The 18,998-nt window shown below is 41.4% G+C and overlaps 1 protein-coding gene across 2 annotated transcripts in view; it reads left to right on the top strand.

The window, feature by feature from the left end:
- furinb (furin (paired basic amino acid cleaving enzyme) b) overlaps positions 1-18,998 on the top strand; it is a 76,897-nt gene that overhangs the window by 35,918 nt on the left and 21,981 nt on the right. For both annotated transcript variants that reach the window (XM_083974329.1, XM_083974330.1), the window contains exons 3-6: positions 1,686-1,784; positions 8,758-8,853; positions 10,702-10,830; positions 10,981-11,057. In XM_083974329.1, coding sequence (XP_083830455.1) covers positions 1,686-1,784; positions 8,758-8,853; positions 10,702-10,830; positions 10,981-11,057 — 401 coding nt within the window. The remainder of the gene's footprint in view (positions 1-1,685; positions 1,785-8,757; positions 8,854-10,701; positions 10,831-10,980; positions 11,058-18,998) is intronic.

Below are 18,998 nucleotides of genomic sequence, written 5' to 3'. Positions count from 1 at the left end.
AGTTGCTAAGAATGATATGCCTTGCAATCATAATAACTGTCTTGGTCAAATACCTCAGTGATGCAGATTAGCAGATAACATCTCATTGCCTCTTAATATATGAAGGCTTTGGAAAGAATGCAAGCTGAATTTTTCATGATGTTAATCTAACAGTGAATCTTCATCTAGAATTTATGGATTTCGGTGCATGTGCCACATGTACCAGTGTTCCCTTATCCCCATCACATTCCTGCAGAATAGTTTCTTTACACTGACATTTTCACTGGCCGTACTTTTCATAGTTTGAGAACAGTCTTTTTTTTTTTTTTTTTAAGCTGTCTCCGCAACAAAAGCAGACGTCATTTCCATCTTTTTTCCTCCCATAATTGCATGCAACAGAACTCTGGGAGTAGTTTGAGATTGATGTTCGCTCACTTTATTTGGAAATTATCATAGCAAGTGATTTAAAATCTTAATTAGAAATATTTGACAAATGAAGTTAAATTGGCTGGCGTGCTGAACTGGCAGCTTTAGATCAGCTCTGCCAGACAAGGCCTCCGAGCCTCAGCCTCCAGTCTGGTCGGCCCACAGACAGCCAGCCCGCAGAATCAGCCTGCAACCCCAGGAGAGCCCTCTATCCTGCTGCGTCTGCTCTTCCCCCCCCTCAAACACATCCATCCTACCCGGGCGGCCTGTCAAACCCTGCACCCCCCCCCCCCCCCCCCTCTTTGCCTACCTTCGCCAACCGCCCTCCTTTCTCTCTCTCCCTCCCTCCCCCCTGGTTCTATTCTCCCCACTCTCTTCCTCCGCTCCACTGGGCTTGTGAAGGTGAGCTAGTCCCCAGTGGCACTACTGTACAGATTGCAGCACTTCCTCTTCAAATGGAGGCTTCTCTCTTGTGAATAGTACCCATGTAAAAAAAAAAAAAAAAAAAGTGGCTGAGCTGCTCCTTGTCTTCCTCTTCCTGCACCTTCTGTTTGGTTATTTTTGTCTTTCCCTGTGCGGTGCACTCATCTCTGGATGTCTGTATTATTTAGTCTGTGTCTTGCTCTCAGGTCAGCTGTCCTTGACCATTACATGGGGAGGCACAGGCAGCTCCATGTGTCACTTTAGAGCAAGCCACACAAAAGAAAGCACTCCCTGAGGTTTTAGGCCAGTTTCATGTCAGCTGTCACCTAGATACTTGTCCTAAAAAGGGCTTTCTTGAGCATGACTTGTGAGTGAACAATGACAGCACAGCAGGCAATGTTTCAGTATGCAGTAGCTGTGAAGTTTCTTTACCTTTAACTTTAGATGCATCTAATCATTTTTGGTTAGGTAATGTCCATCTGCAGTTGTGTAATGGATGGCTGTCTGTGTCTCTCACATTTTCTTCAACAATTACATCTCTCGCTCTGCCTCCACAGCACGTCTGTGGCTAAAATTCACAGAATATATAATGGGTGCTACAGACCACTTATGGTGTTTTTCATCTTGGTGGAGAGATGCTCACATTGTGACAAGCCAAAACAGTAATAGGCTCTCATTTAGCTTTGAATATGGAAATGATGTCCAAATGGACATGTGTTTTCAGCTCTTTCCCACATGAGCACTCTCTGCACATTTTCTCATGTGCCTCTAAATGCCTTGGTGAGCAGGGAGTGCTGGCTGGTCATCCTGTTGCTGGAGGTGAATTCATTGCTTTTTTTCCCTTTGTGTCTGTGCAGGTTTTTGGAGATTATTATCACTTCAGGCATCATGCCGTGGAGAAGAGAGCTTTGTCTGGCCACAGGGGGATGCACATCAGACTGCAAAAAGAACCACAGGTAAGACTGTTGTCAGCCCCTACGGTGCTCATTGCAGCAACAAAAGGCCAAAAGACAGATTGGATTACACACAAAGCGTGTGTGTATCACAAGAGAAAGGAATGTCACCGTCAATGACAGCTTGTCAAACCCTGAATCTTTTGCAGTCCACACCAGTCCTTCCATCTGTCCCTCTGACCCGATCCGAGGCGCCGCATAGCTGTAAATAATATGCAAAATATATCCTCCCAAACAAAACAACAGCTGGGAGTGCCTCTGTGTTTGGCCTCTCTTTTCCTCCTGTCACACATTATTTGCACCTGAGTGTTAACTAGAGTGGAAAATTAGAATTGTTCAATCTAACATCAAAATTCAGGAACATTTTACACCTTTGAATGTTATTCCCAGGACATCTGGTTCTGGATTTGCACCTAACCCAACCATGAATTCAGACCTGATATACTATAACTCTGCAAATCTTTCACTTTCTGTGTTATACCAGGTGTAGTTAAGTCAGCATGGAATTGCCACAGTGTTGGCAGTTCCAGCTGTGGAAGGAAGCTTTTTGTTTTTTCTCTCTCATACTAGGGATCTAGAGATAAGCAATCTCACATTGCACTATTTGCACTGTTTCTAAACGAAGGAGAATTCAGTTCTTTCAGATTTGATAAAAAGCTGTTTTTTTTTTTTTCTCAAAGGCAGTGATTTTGAAAATAATGATGGAAACCAGAGAAGCGAGAACTGAAGAAAGCACTACTTGTAAATCTGCCTTCATGAATAACCTCAAGTCTGTACTTACGGACGTCCTTGGGTATCTTTTCATGGTGAAGTTTATGCACAGGGTAGGAACACGTTTGTTAGGTGATTTAATGTTCTTTATTCAAGTTTCCACATTGATATTACACACATTACTGTTGAATCTTTTCTACGTCCTATAATTCTTTTCTACATCTTTAATTTTAATTCTTATTCTGCAGCCTCCAGATCAAAGCACATCAACCTGAGTCACCTCTAGTGTGTGGAAATGATTCTCAAGGAGGTTCCAGATATCACATTTTAAACAGATAATTTCCTTACTGTACACACAAAAATGGTCATTAGGCTTGGCATTTGTAGGTTATTACACTGCTGTCTTGTAAAGGCAACAGGGGATCTGCTAATAGAACAGGCCTGTATAAAAATGTCTTTAATCACTTGAGCTGAATATTTCATCGGCATTGCACAAAGGAGATTTTGTACGTAAATTAACTTTGTGTAGCTTCAATTTTGTGCATCAGATTTACAAATATAAAGGTTATTGTCCTACATGTTTAAGAGAATGTCATGACCTTTTGCAAGCTGTGTTCATGGACTGCATTGCTTTATTTCACACCTGAGCGGAGGGAGGAAATTTCAGTGTGCAAAAAATGCCACACACACACACACATGTCCTTGTAACAACAACAGGGAATCTCTGTGAATGGTTTTCTTTGTTATCGAGAAAACAATGCAGAAATAGTTTTGTTGACAGTGAGAACTGTGGCACATTGTTTCTGAAAATAGATGTTGCCTTTTTTTCTAAAATATTGCTTTGATGATTCAAGTGCTAAAAACAACAGTTTCTTCACCTGTTGTGTGTGGGGAAAAAACTTGAACAGAACCAAATCTATTGACATACAGTATAACTTGGACTAACAGGGAAAGCACACATCTGCCACTCACAAACACAGGCTTAGCCCTCTGTGGTTTTGTTGTTGTTGTTGTTGAAATCTAACCTTTCCTTCACCCCCAAAAGTTTTTACCCACTGACGTGAACTCAGGCAGCAGCTGTGCCGTTGCGTGTGTTACAAGTGCAGTAGCCGCCACCCTCTCTCTCAGTGCTGCTGTCACCCCACTCAGCGACACACTGCCTGCCACGTTTCCACTGGAAGCACTGGAGGCAGCAGTGGTAATCGCTGCTATTTAAATGTATCTTAAGAGGTACCTGACTGGTGTTAAAAAGGGGACGGTTACGATGTGAGAACAGACTTGGGGCATCTGTAGCGAGGACTGCTCTTTATCTTTTACTGAGAACAAGTCGAGGTGGCTGAGGGGGGGGGACTGATGTGGTCTGACAAGCGCTGAGGCTCCAAGACATCATTAGCGAGATATGGTGACATTCACTGAGGCCGGTGGTGTCAGAGGTCAGCCTAAATGGATGTTAACAAGGCTCTGAGAGCATATGGGTTCAGAGGTGTCTGCCTGGAAGCTGGGGGAGTACTGTGGCACACAGATTGTTATGAGACTAACTCTAAAATCTGCTAAATCAACAGCAAATGACATTTAGTATGGGCAGTTAAAGAGGTAAGGTTTTTTGTCTGTGTTACTTAGGAGAATTTCATAGTGTGCAATACTAGATTTTAGGACCGTGAGGGACACGATGCAAAACTGCTGGTGAAACAGCAGGACGGTGAATCGAAAATCGATGTGCTCCTAATAAATTGCTGGCAAGGACCAGGATTAATGTGGAAGATGGAAACTGGAGTTTACTCTGCTCTGTTTGAACTGTACGTTGCTTGGCAGCACCAAATGAGAGTGAAAGCATCTTGGGTTTAGAGCCGCAGCCGTAACAGAGTCAGAGAGATAAAACCTTATCTAATATGGAAGCAGTTTCGACAGAGCAGATTTCATCTCACTGGCTCATCTCTGTCAGAGGGTCAGTAGTTCGAGTTAACACAGCACTTGAACCCACAGCTATACAGGGCATCCAGTCTGTCCCTAGGTTAGCTCCCAACCCACACAACCGCAAACCGACCAAAACCTGAGGCAAAGTAGTGGCCGCTGCCAAAAAAACACCACATCATGAGAGAGTGGGCTTGTGTTTTTGTGTGTGTTTTTTATGTGCATCTGTATATTCATATGTTAGTGCGTCCATGTGATCCCTGGAAAAGGGGAAAGAAAAAGGTTCTGCTTCACCTGCTTCAAAGAAAAACGACTTTAAAAGGCAATGAAAACATAATGGCTGGATTTGGATTAGTCATTGCTAAGCTTTGAGCTTGTTACAGTGTTTCCTCTCTGTAATCCAGCTGCTGTCTCTCACATTACGTCCATTGTCTCTTTTCCACTGCTCTGCCGTGCTAACATGTCGCTTATCACCATCCCCTTTGAATAATCGCACAGTGGCAAGATGACATTGGCAGCTGCATAAGCTTTTACCATTATGCTTGCGAGGGCTGTTTGTCATCTGCTCTCCACACCCCACACCTTCTCCACGAGGGAAAGAATCGATTTGTTTTGGGGTGGCTGCTACTGGTTTTGTACAAACTGCAAACTGCAGTGCAAGGCAGCCTACTGCATGCTGTGTTTTCAGAGGGACTCTCTCTCTCTCTCTCTCTCTCTCTCTCTCTCTCTCTCTCGCTCTCTCTCGCTCTCTCACTCTCTCTTTCTCTCACACTTTCTCTCACAGAGCGCATGGTGTTTCTAGGGGCTGCAGGAGGCCATACAGTGCATGCAATACTGTGTTGTTGTCAACAAACGACATGAAAAGACCTAAACCAACAAATGCATTAGTTAGTTTCACGGTACTTTATCGCTTACCCAGCTTGTCTGTGGCACTCAGCCCCGAGCCCACGGCTTCCTACTGAAGATGGAGAAGAGATGCAGAGTCACAGGACTGACAGATTGAAATCATGTATTTGTTGAGGACTATCATCAGTGGGCAGGATTGTCTTTCCTATTCTCTATTCCTTCTATTTGCGCTGACATTTAGAGGTCATAAAATGTAAGAGTTATAAAATTATTCAGTTCCTCAGAAGAAGAAGAAAAAATCAAAGATGACAAGAATATTCTGCTAATTCTATAACAACCCCCTCAGATGTATGTAGGAACCCCACTGGGAGGGTCTTGAGCCCCAGGTGGGGAACCACCGATTAACAATAGCAGAACAATACATATGGGATCAACTCAGAATAATCCAGTGCTGTGATCACCATCATAATGTAGCAATTCATTGTTGACTCTTGGTCTTTTTATGGGATTTGTTGACAAGTAACAAAAGGGAATAGAATATCACTAGACTGATCCTTTAACACATCCTCTTTCTTCATAAAGTTGAGAAGGGCAGATTTGTAGATCAAAGCACATGTTGTCTTTCTACCAGTCCCTCTGTGGTACAGACAATACCAGTGTGAATTTCTTTAGTCATCAGACAGGAAAGCCCTCAGGACACTGTGGGAGAGACGGAACAAATAGTTTATTGCTCAAGTGGATTACAGACCCAGCCCATGTGGAAGCCTCCCTGTTGTCTCATGATTGCCTTTCGTCTGCTTTTGTATGCCTCTCACTGTTTGTCCTTGTCCCCAGACCGGAGGGTGGTCCTTATTTCTCTGTGCTCTAATTAGTTCTCCATCACTCACTTGATCACATTACATTACATTAATTATATTTAATGTCAGTTTTCTTGATGATAATATGAGTCATCTGTGAGTTGAATGTGCCAATGTTTAATCATTTGCATTAATTGGCTACATAAATGAAACACTAAGTATCTAACAGCAAATGGCCGCATACAGATTATCTTTCTGTCCGTGTATCAGTTGTCATTTTGTTCTGATAATAATGTGACGGGCAGTGGGCAGCAGTGCAGCGAGGTCAGTCATGTGCAATTTTAAATGTAATGAAATGAGATAATGTTAATTAGTCTCTGGTCACTTGTATAAAGTTAATGACTTCATTCCCTGCGGCTAGGTTTTCAAAAAGGGCTTGGACCATCACTGCAGACGGTTGCTACACTGAACATTTTCACTCTCATTTGTTTTCCATTCAGATCTCACGCTTTTCAAGAGCATGAAATCAAGTGAGTAGAGACGCCAGGAACAACCCTCACAGTTACAAGCAAGCAGGAAAAAAACTAATGGAAACAACTAAAACACTTGAATAACAATATGTACCACGAGAATCTGCCAGGCCTTGTACAGGGAAGTCACAGGTTTAGGCATACACAAGGTTTATACAAGAGTAGCACCAGCATAAGCATTTTCACCTTCAGCAAAAAAAAAAACCCAGCAAAGAATGCATTTGTCACTGACAATAATAATGCATGGCAGCAATTGCTTAAACAGCTGCAGAAGATAAGTGTTTTCAATATGCAAATTCCCAATGCTACAGTATTCGGTTCACTCCAAGTTCGCTCTCACACAATTTTGAATGCGTTACTTCTTAATTTGACTAAGGAAGAAGAATAGCTGAGTTTCCAATTTCTTAATTAGAATTAAATGCAGTTTTTGTTAAAACAATAAACACACACATGCTTCACATTAGATCCACCTTTCTGTTTTGTCATGGGTTTACTTCTCATTCTTTACATCACACATCATTGTATTAAGGCACTGTTGATATGCTTGTCCTGATCGTAACATGATATGCAGTGCCTCTCCATCTTTTTTCACCACAATTCTCAAGATTTGTTGCTTTTTAAGGTTATAAAAATGCCATCCAGACAAATCCGATTTGTCTCACTGCTTGGATATGAAATGCTTAGTTATCAATACACATAGGGAAATGTGCCAAATATATATTTGGACACTGTCCACAGATTGGTTGGTCAATGGCTAGGTGTCTGCTTTGGGATATTGTCATTGACGGTTGCTACATCCTGGGCCTCACCTACACACAAATAACGTGGCACACACCATCTTTCACACTCACGATCATATATATTATATTTTGTATCATATTTGTATGTGTAACTTGGAGCACTGTCACATAAAAACTTCCCATGATGGAATATACTATACACACTACATTATTGTCTTTACAGCATTAATATTCCTCTAGAGATGTACCATTTTTCAATTTTGTCGACAAACTTATATGTGGGGAAAGTATATAGTGTACTGTATGCATGACTTGTGGACAGAACAGCAAGTGGTAAGAAAAAGGAAGACTTATTTGTGGGAAAAGATCTGGAGAGTCTCACCTTTTATCCGGCACATTGGTTCATTCTTTCTGAGTGTCTATTGTAAACAGTGCCTATGTGGAAAGTACAAATAGCAAAACACTGCTGTAAAAATGTTTAATCGTTTCAATCAAGAGAGACGAAGGAGTGTGGTATTCCTCCACGTGTGCTCAATTATTTCCATATCATTTGGAGCGTGCAAAAGAAATTGTGCATGGATTGATCTATCTGAATTTTTGCCATGTAGGCATCTCTGCAGCTGTGTGCGTACTAGACCATGTCTCAGTATGAATTCTTTGCAAAGCTTTTAACAGTAAGCCCCTGAAAGAGACACTGCTACCTGGACCTTTGGTGTAGTGGTGTGACATGGCACATTTTTAACATCCATTATGTATGTGTGTTCTAAATATTTAACCATTAATAAAAACTATCAAGTCCTGAGGGAGTCTATACTGTCAGTCGTGCAAACTGAGCAAAATGCCTGTCAGGCTACATATGGTAGAAACAAGCGTGAAACAGAAGTGAGCAGAAAGGCACTTTGTCGTCTAGTTATTTTAACTGGCAAGTTGACAGATATTAAATGATTAGCTATTGTGTGGCTTTTGGCACAAGTGCGTGGAATTGTTTCTTTTGTTGTTGTTGTTTTTTTTTATAAAACTGCAACCTTGCAACTTCAGAAACAAAAGTTTAAAAATGACATTTCCTCAGTGATATTAGCATTTGCTGTCAGCCACCCCTACCAAGCCCGTGCTTCTCACAGCAGCCTCCAGGACTTCAAAGGCCCCCACTCTGGCACAGTGTACAGAAGCCACTTTTCCTCTGCATCTCAGGAATGAAATAAATTAGATTTGCTTTACATCTGTGCCTCTCTTCCTAGTTATTACTTTTTGAACACAGCTGAGGCCTTGTTTTTCCACGTCTACAATCTGTGGGACATTGCAACAATTTTTGAAATGCTATCATTAGTAATCACACAATAGCATTCGAAGATAACTGTGTTAACTGTGAATTTTCTCTGTCTCCGTCTGTGTGTGTGTGCGTGTGTGTGTGTACTGTGTGTATGTATTAATGGCACCGCAGGTCCTGTGGACAGAACAGCAAGTGGTGAGAAAAAGGAAGAAGAGGGATGTGTTTGAAGACCCAACAGACCCGGATTTTCCCAAGCAGTGGTACCTGGTGGGTGATAGTCTCTGGTCTTTGTAGCCTACACCTCATTAGTTTCTCATATTCAAGTTTTTTTGTCCATTTGTTGTTGTTGTTTTTTTCTTTTTTTTCTTTTAAATTTCTTCACTTTCAAAATGTCTTAAATGTCCCCAATGCCTATTAGTCTATTAGTTCTAAAGTGATATACCTGATGCCACCTGTAGTGCATGCATGTTGTTGTATGAAAACTGTGTAGCATCACCAACAAAGAAATTCAGCCATGTACCCAGGTGAATATATATAATTCATATATTCATTCTAAATGCCACTTTAAATTTCAAGGCTGGAGAGAAAGTCCTTCTCTGTATTCATATTTGTCAACAGCAAACTGCTGTCACAGACGGGTTTTTTTCAGCTTCTGCTCTGCAATTATTTCTGATTAAACCTTGAAGGCTTCCTTGGCCAAACAGCACAATCAGTACTTTCAGTACTTTCAGCTCTGCAAAATCAACAGCGGATACCCGGTTTTAAAGATGTTTTCATTATCGCAGTGATATTAATTTTCCACCGCGAGAGGTCAGATAGAAACTAAATTGTCTTTGGGAACAATCCTGTTGGCTTTAGTTACATCAGCCTTACCACCAACACAGGGTTTCCGGCGTCAAATGTATAATGCAATGCTTGTTAGGATGCTGGGCTGAATATAAAATTAAATGTCAGGACAGATGCACTGCTGAACTGTATCACCTGTGAAACGTTGATAGCAAACGTTTCCTGGCTTTACGTCTTTTGTTATTTGCAGCCTTTCTCAGAGATGCTTCAATTTACCCTAATCTTTCTTTCTTTTTTTGCTTTTTTTTGCTTTCTCATATGCACAAAACCTCCGTGACTTCAATGGATTAATGACAGCATTGCCTATCCCAGAAATAAATCACCAGTGAATAGAAGCTGTGAAACCTCCTCTGCCATTCAGCATTAGACCTCTAATCGTCTGAGGACTAATACTCCTTTTTTCTCCCTTTTCAAGTTCTTTACATAGCTCTGGCTAAAAAAAATCAAACAAAGATGGGTTAGTTGAAGGTATGCACCACCCGACTGATGAGGTTTTGTCTTGGTATTGCAACCAGTATGTGGTATATTAAGTCCTTTTGTTTAATTGGTTTATTTGGAGAGAGAAGAAGCTGCATAAGTCTGTGGTAAAGAGTTGCCTTAAGCCTTGGAATGGTTCGAGTAGAAAGCCGGCATCTAAAAGTTTGAGCTCATCATCGAAGCAGCCAGACATCCACACACAGAGTTGCATGTGCAGGGGTTGTGCCCTGTGGAGGAAATCAGCAGGAAACAGAAGAGAGGGCAGAGGAGACTGTATATGATGCCTCCCCATTCCTCCATCTCTCTGTGTTTATCTCTTATCATCTCTTTCACCTCTGGCGCGCACATCACTTCACACTTCTCCCGGCCCGAATATTTTTTGTTATTCATCCAAATCACACTTTACTACTCTCTCTATATCCCCTATTTGTCTCCCTCCTTCTTATCATCCTTTTCCTCCTCCTCTGAAAGCTTGCATGCTGTGATTTCTTCTGTAAGAGCAGCAAATGATCCCACCAAGATTCCTGACCTGTCTGTCTTTTTTTCTGACAGCGTATCTACAGTATGGTGCTGCACACTGACAGGTCAACATAAAGAGGTTGACATGTCAGGCGATGCATTTAAATCGAGCCTTTCTGGTTTCATTTTTAATGTGTAGTGTTCCCATGGCTAAAAAGTATTTGCTGGTGATTAAAGTGACTGTTCCCACCCTGACCTTTGTCTGCTGGTCGGTCTGGGAAGTGTCAGTCACGGTAGATTGACAGCTGAACAAAAGACCTATGTCTCTTCCAGTCCTCCCCTACACATCAAGACCTGAATACCGAAGCAGCCTGGGCTCAAGGCTACACAGGAAAAGGTGTTGTGGTGACTATCCTCGACGATGGCATCGAGAAAGACCATCCTGATCTCATCAGCAATTATGTAAGTCGAAGACACATGGTAGCGGAAAATAGCTTCTTTTTTATTTTAACAGTTACGGAAAATTAGCAAATAAAAATGACCACAGAGATAATGAAGAGTGTGAAGAGAAATGATTGGGTTCCTAACCTTTTTTCTTGTTGTGTCTATTAGGACCCTGAGGCCAGCTATGACGTTAATGACGGAGACGCCGACCCCCAACCAAGATACACGCAGCGAAATGAGAACAGGTAATTTGGCAGTAAAAGCAATAATCTGGCGACGCTGTGATTAGGAATCGATTTAAACTGCCTCAGAATGAGCTTCCAAACATTATGGCAAATTGGCAAACAGGCGCAGACATGATTCATGCCACCGTGAGCGTGGGAATGCATATCTATTCAATGAGAAACAATTTGGACCGGTATTTTCTCTTTTACCTTGGTCCAGCTCTTTGTTGTTTTCCACAAGGAGCAGCTTCCCCGTAAACGTCAGTTGACAGGGCATGGACACTGACGAGAAAACACCAAGTCTTTACAGATTATGGTCTGGTGCTTTTGGCTGCAGAATTTACATTTAAAAAACCAATTATATAAAGTTTGAAAGCAGCGGTGCAGTCATTCTGCTCCGTCTTGAGAGATTTTTTTTTTTGGTTTTTGTTTTCTTTCTTGCTTCAGCACACAAGCCAAGCTGCTGTAGCTGCATTTCAAGGTCCAGCCTGTACAGCCCCTCAGCTACATTGGCTCTTATTTGTTGCTAATACAATACTTGTTTACTTGCCGTCAGTGATTCATGCCCTTCCCTTCCAGTCTTTGGTGATCGCATTAAAACATGTTCGCCCCATATTTAATGGTGGAAGACTAAAGCACTAGCGAGGGCAAATCCTAAATCTTCATCCCCTCCCCTCTCCCTGTTTCTCCAAACACTATGGTCCTCTGCCTTAGTCCAATCCCCCTGGAGCAGATGAGAAGCTGCATCCCGCCTCTGAAATGCACAGTAGGATTTGTCTGAAATCTCTGTCTTTTCTGGGACGACTGCCACTAAGTCTTTTTGTAGTTGTTTGTTGTTTGTTTCTCTTATTTATTTTGGTTTCAAAGCGCAGCATCCACTTACAGTTGGTCAGAGAAAGAAGCTAAATAAGCTTAACAAGTTTTTTGCGAGATAGTTGAAACTATTGTATGAAAATAGAATCCTTTCTGCACAATCGTATTTATTTGAACTTTCACAATGTTTATCTCTCTAAGCCGCTTCTGCCGTGTACATAGCGTTGTTTGTTTTCCAGTCCTCATCTGAAATGCGATCATTTCATCTACAGTATTTACTTATCCTGAAAGAGGGTTAGCGTCAGCAGGTTTTCCAGCAGATGCCGTGTTTCTTGTCCTTGCCGAAAGCTGGAGCAGCCATGCAGAGCGACCCCAGACCTTTCTGTCAGTGTAAAGTAGATCCCACTCTGTCCCGCTGATGGAACAAAGCACTACTGGAGGGGATTACTCCAGCCTCTGGTTCACTTCAGCTCCCCAACTGCAGCATACCATTACACCCGAGATACACGCTCGCACATACACACACATTATAAAAACAAAGAGTGCTCAGATTCACACTCAAAACACACGCTACTACTCATGTCAGTGGAATTGCCAAAGCAATTATCTTGGCCTGGATCAATTTATGGGCACGGAATGAAAAAGCAAGGGTGTGTCCGTTGTGTCTTGAGCGCGGAGCTGTGGTGTTTAGAGTGACCTGTGGACAAATTATATCCAATGAGTTATGTAAATCACCACAGAGTAATACGAGCCGACAGTGAGTAATGCTCACAACCCCCTCACAATGAGATTATATGAATATATTCATAGGACAACAAAAAGAAAAGGAGAGTCGGAGGCAGGCGTATCCCATCGCCATGAAAACCAGTTCATTTGCACTGATGACATGCCAGGCTGATTTTTAAATTTTCATCTGAGGGCTTTTTCCATCGAGATGCTCTTTTACTCTTCAGTTGGCAGTTCTGGCGGATTTCGTTGAAGGGGGTGCAGGCTAAGTTGAAGGCTGGTTGAAGTCAGGCCAAGTGGGTAATCCATTTGTGCTCCATCATGACAGTGTTTGTCTTTTTTTTCTCTACTTTTGTCCACTCTTCCTCCATTATGTCAGTGTGATATGGATGTATTGGGTTTGGAGGGGAAGATAGCAGGATTGATTTCACCTCTTGTCCTCAGCCTGTCAGTAGAGTATAGCAGTGTATATTTCTACAAAACCTAAATGAGGGCAGTATTATGATGCTATTAATCATGATAATGACAACACAGATATATTAATGCATATGAAAAATTCAGACTGAACTTTTTAATGAATACATTAAACAAAAACTTGAATCAATTTTGTTCATTTTGAATTACAGTGCAGTCAGAATCAATAATTTAGTCGACAGAATTTGTAGAGTGATGAACTTGTGTCAAATCATCACAAAAACACAATTTCCCACTGAATTATCCAGAGACCTTCCTGATGTACAGCAATTGAGAGGATCATTATCTCGCTTTGTTGGCACTTTAGCAGCTTCCACACTCAAGCCAGATCGAATTCATCACACATCAAAACACCATGTTACTGAGTAGGTTTTTAATTTGTTTAAGAGCTGAGGTGTGGGTGTTTATATAGTAACATGTATTAAGCTGAGAAATATATGAAGACAAAGTAAAGAGTTAAAACCAGCTTCTTAAGCTCACTGCCCTCTCTTCCTCCAATCTATTAAACTGCACAGACACTCACACACTGTCCCAGTCCCTCCAACCTCCTGCTGGAGAGCTATTAGCTCCTGTTGAGAACTTTCACAGCGGTCCATTAATTGAGATCCATATGCCTGAATGGAAGATTGCGTAGTGACAGCCTTTATTAGAAAATGACTGGCAAGCTTCGCAGCCTCTGGTGTCCTTCAGTCCAAACCAATCCATCAGCACCTGAATGCCAAAGTGACTTAAACCCAAGGATGGGAGGATGAAAGAAGAGGTGTGGTGCATCTGGATGACGGCATTGAGAAAGACCAAGAGAAATGTCTGCGTGCTTCTGCCACCCCATGAAATTGCTTTGTCCTTCGCGACACATGGCTATTTGTTCCTCTGACCATGAAAGTGCTTTTTCAGCAGAAATACACTGGATGACACATTGAAATGGAAAATGCACCTTTTGCAAGATTAATTTCATTAAATTCAAAATTTCTTAAGTCATTAGTCAAGGTTGAGCAGGCACACATTAGATAACTGGGGTAAGTCCTGCAATTATAATTTTAAAGAGGTGAAATAGTCAAAGGACCATACTTCTACTAATCCAATGATGTGCTCATGTAACGTTTTGCCTTTTGAAATGTTCACAGTGATGATCACTGTTATTGTTTATTAATTAACAAATATGGTATAAGCAGGTTGTCAGTAATCTGTTTCTGAAATGATATTCTTCTATGAACAGAAACAGAGAAAAATAAAATAATTTTTAGATTAATCCTCTTCTCTTGTAAATCTTTTTATTTGATGATTAGACATTAATTCACAACTTTAACTCTACTTAGTTTAGCCATATTGCTATCAAAGTGTGACAGGGCACAGACTCTGAGTTGGAATGTTTTTGTGCTTCTCTGTCAACACAAACCATTTTTCAAACCATTTTTCAAACATGTCACTGCAGAGTATTTTATGTGCCTAATGACAGAGAAGAAGCTCCTAACCAATTTGAATTCCTGCAGCAACATCAGTAAAAGGAAAAATGGCAGCAGGGTTAAATGCTATCTGCGGGCACTGTGTCCTTGCCCAAACGCTGCCAGACAAGTGGCTTCTGAAGCTTGAAACGAACCCAGTTCGAGTATGTGAATGCAAATGAAAAACGCCTGTCCTGGGCTCTGCAAATCCACACCCCTTTTGTACATCCACCGCATGCATATCTAAGTCTTTGTGGAGGCAATAAACCCAAGTTGTCAAGGGGGTGATACAGGACAAATCAGACCGGAGGAAGGCACAAATCAAAGGAGACAGCTTTCTCCTGCATTATCTGCGGTATCGCCTCTGTTAGAGAGTTTGACACATACGGTCACACCTGTGCTGCATTGACATTGCCACTGACATGTTTTAGAGTGCAGCATTGTGTGGAATTGGCATTTTTGAAGCAATTCTATAGATGCTCTTATGTCAAGTGTGTCAATGTTTTTTCACGTGAAAAAAAATTATTTTCCCTTCAGTGGTTCAAAAAGGCATTTAAGTCACCGCAGCAGTTAAGCATCTGAATTGCAAAAATAGGTTTTCAATCTATCATTTCATGTGTTATACACTGACTTCAGAGAGTATTCAAATCTCTTCAATTTTATAAACTTTTTTGTGTTGTTGGTTTAATTTTAAATTGATACATTTATTTTTCTCCCACCATTCACATTTGGTCATCCATTATGCCAAAGTAAAACCATTTGTAGAAATTAGGCCTGGGCTTTGAAATAACTGGCAACACTGTATGTATGTGTGACAAAACATCCAATTAGTGCAAAAGGCCAAAAAGACACCACAACCACAGAGGTGCACCACTTTACTCCTGCTCTTTATCAATAGAAGGTCATTAGAGATTATCAACAATTATCAATATCAAGTGATATGTACATTTATATACATGATAACAGTTTTCTATTAGAAGTGACGGCCAATTTATACATCAAAAAACTTAATTTAGCCTTAAAGTGTCCAGAACTTGACCTGAGACAACCCGTGGCAAGCTGAATTGATTGGATATAGTTTAGAAAAGCTCACACCAAAGTTTCTACTACTCACTCTGGATGTCAGGACCATAACTAAATCATGACGTTTGGCAAACTGTGGCAAGGAATAAATCAGGGCAAAGGCTAAAAAACACATCCACAGCTTTGCGTGATCTCAGTCCCACAGTGGTCTCCCAGGGCCACGGAGCCACCAGGACACCAGTGGTCAGGCAGATGGCCAAGAACCAGCTGACAAGAACCATTCACTGTAACAGATGTTCACAAGTCTCCTGCAGAGCTGAGAGAACCTGCTACAAAAGTGATTGTATCAAGGGAACTGCTTCAATCAGTCCTTTTATGATTGTTCAGCTAGATTGAAGCCACTTTGAGTGAAAAACATACGACAAATAAATTACCGTGAATTTTGCCAAACAGCATTTGTAGCTCTCTGGAAGTATAAAAACTCTCTGCCATGGAGACAAAAATGCAAACACTGGGCCTTTTTGCCTTTATTATAACTGCAGTGGGAGAGAAGCAGGAAACTGCTAGGTGAGCCACCTAGGTGCCTCAAGACCAGTCAGAATTGTGTGAAGGGTGAAGCAGCAAAACACAGAGGTCTTTAGAGAAAAAAAAACTGCTCCCTAATGCACACAATGTCAGACTGTAGGCGACAGTTCACCTTTCCACATGACAATGATTTTAAAGCACACAGCCTAGACGGTTCTGGCTTAGGGACAAATCTCCGACTGTCCTTGAGTGGCCCAGCCCAAGCTGAGATTTAAACCCTACAGAACGTGTTGAGAGACCTGAAGATGGCAGTTCACACACACTTCCCACACTAGACGGGATAAACTGTTCAAATGCAGGCGTACAAGGATTGTAGAGACTTCCAAAAGAAAACTGGAGGCTGTGATCGCTGGCAGCTACAAGGTACAGAATTAATTTTCAAAATGTACACAAAAATCGTACAATCATGTTTTGGTCATTGTACATAATTGGGTATAGATTGATGAGTAAAAGTGCTATTTTATCAATTAAGAAGTAAATAAATAAAACCTGTGATAAAATGCAGAAAGTGTCTGTATACTTTCCAGAAGCAAATGTAGAAAACCCAGTTAAATATAGTTAAGCAAAAAGGTAGAGACTGGACCAACTTTAGTGAATACGAAGCTTATGTAAGCCCTATTATGAGACTTCATTTGTCATTCTGAGCCCAACACTTGACAGTTTTACAAAAGTTTTCTCAGACACTTAACTGTTGGCAGTGTGTGTGGAAAGAGAACAATGAGAACACAAGAAAAGTGTAGGAAAACTGCGCACACACACAAAAAAAGAAAATCCCTATATTTTGCCTTGCCATCCCATGCTGGAGATAAATGTCCTCCACTGTTTACACCGAGTTTATCAATTATTGTTTACAAAGCCATCTTTTGTCAAACCTGAATAATATAATTCTGCTCCCTCTTGTCTTGTTTATTCCAGCGGGGATTACTTGTTTGTTTTCCAGACAGCCAGCAGACTTTTTCGGAGGTGATGTTGGCAAGGACCTCGCTTTTAAACCCGGCTCCTCTGGCTTTCTGTCTGTTTTCTTGCTATTACTTTTGGCAAAGAAGAGGACTCTGTGATCGGGAGCTGCCTCTCTCTCTCTCTCTCTCTCCCAACATTTTGATGCAGTATAGCCCATGGTGATTGTAGCAGCAGTCCTAAGACAAACCTCATTCTGCTAGACATTACCCATCACTCAATATCAGCCTAGTCAGCTGACTGGATACTGATAAATGGGATGTTGAAGCAGTTTTGTCTGCGGTGTGGAGAGATAGTCCACTTTAGACATGCTCAGTGATGTTGAGACATTTGTTTCTTGTCACACTAGCTTACTTTGACTTCTCCCAAGACGTGAAATGAATGTGCATCTTGTTGTCATTTAATGTCCTTTTCAGATACCTCATCACTGGCAATGGTCACTTTAAGCACAATAGCCATATAAAAAGACATTATTTCCCTCTCCCTACCATAGTGCTTTATATAGCAGAGTAATAATATATTTTATTTAGAGAGAAGCACAGCTATTACTGTGTTGCTTCACAGTAAAAAGAAGGCATCGATTTCTGGGCCCCTTCTTTGTAGAGTTAGATTTTTTTCCCTCCTTGTCCACATGAGTTTCCTCCTACATTAGCACTTGTGAGTCTGATGGACTGGAGACTCCACACTGCCTGGAGGTGTGAATGTTCATGACAGCTACTGTGTCTATTTGCCTGATGATGGACTCACAACTTTGCCCTGTTTCCCTGCCTCCTGTATTGTCTCCTACATTAAGCAGTCGTTCCTGTTGAGGCAAAATAAGAATACATTTAAGTAAGCAGAACAGATTTATTCAGTGTTTGGGGATTTTAGATGTTAAAATCTGGATTTTAAAACAAAGACGTCTGATCATCTCCTTTACAAGGCTGGAGGCAGCACCGCTATGTTGGGCCGCAGAATGAAGAGATCTCCACTTCACACTCCAGTGTAACCATTTGAACAGACCTGCCTGAGGCCACAGCTGAGCTGAGCTGCACTGAGCAGAAAATAGCCTAATCCTTTTGGCAGCTCCAATGAACGGACCCTTTTCAGTCCCTCTAAAAACAGATAGAAACCAACAAAGCAATTTCAAGTGTCAGATCCTACAGTTTAACCAAGCATGGGTTAGACATCGGTAACATTTGGCCATGCATATTTGAATGCTGCGTGTGTGTGTGTGTGTGTGTGTGTCTGGTTGCCCTCAACCCATGGACTGTATGCTTCAACCTGAAAACACAAGTTCTCCACAGTTCAATACACATTTTCTGTTTCAAGTACTGTATGAAAGAGAATACCATGACAGCATGGATAAATAATGGGCTTTTCTTACTCATTTGCTGAAGGCTAATGGTAATATCAAGAGCCGATTTTACACATGAAGTTGTTTACTCATCGTGGAGTGTACTGCTCAGCCTGTTAAAACAGTGGTGTAATCTCTTGTGTGCCTCTAACCAGGGTCAGCTTGTTTTTGGTTTGAAACTTATCACAGAGTCTACATTATAAAAACTCGAGGTGTGGAGCTGAGAAATGGAGGAGCCAATATTTCTGAAGCTGCTGGAGTCTTGAAGCCTGGACACTTCTATTGCTATTTGATTTTTTACTATTGATTACTTTTTTTTGAATCTATCTCTTGTGACTCTCCCAACTTTATGGAGAAGCATAATAAATCAGTGGAGCACCGTTTGAAGATGGATTACTAGTTCTGCATTATGGGCTTGTGCTTGTAACTACACCAGAGGCTTTGCCATAGCTGGCCCGAGCCTCCTGCAGGATGTAAGTACACGCTGTACTGGGGCTATACTGTGGCTGCTCAAGTAATATGTAGAGGCTGCAAAAACTGTGGTTGGTCAGCATGGGTTGTTTGTACTCCCCTGCCAATTTTTCCAAAAGTCAGTAGAGACTGTTG

This window comes from Trachurus trachurus (genome assembly GCF_905171665.1).
Source record: "Trachurus trachurus genome assembly, chromosome: 6".
Taxonomy (NCBI): Eukaryota; Metazoa; Chordata; class Actinopteri; order Carangiformes; family Carangidae; genus Trachurus; species Trachurus trachurus.
The sequence above is the reverse complement of the archived record's forward strand: the minus strand, read 5'-3'. Positions and strand labels throughout refer to the sequence as shown.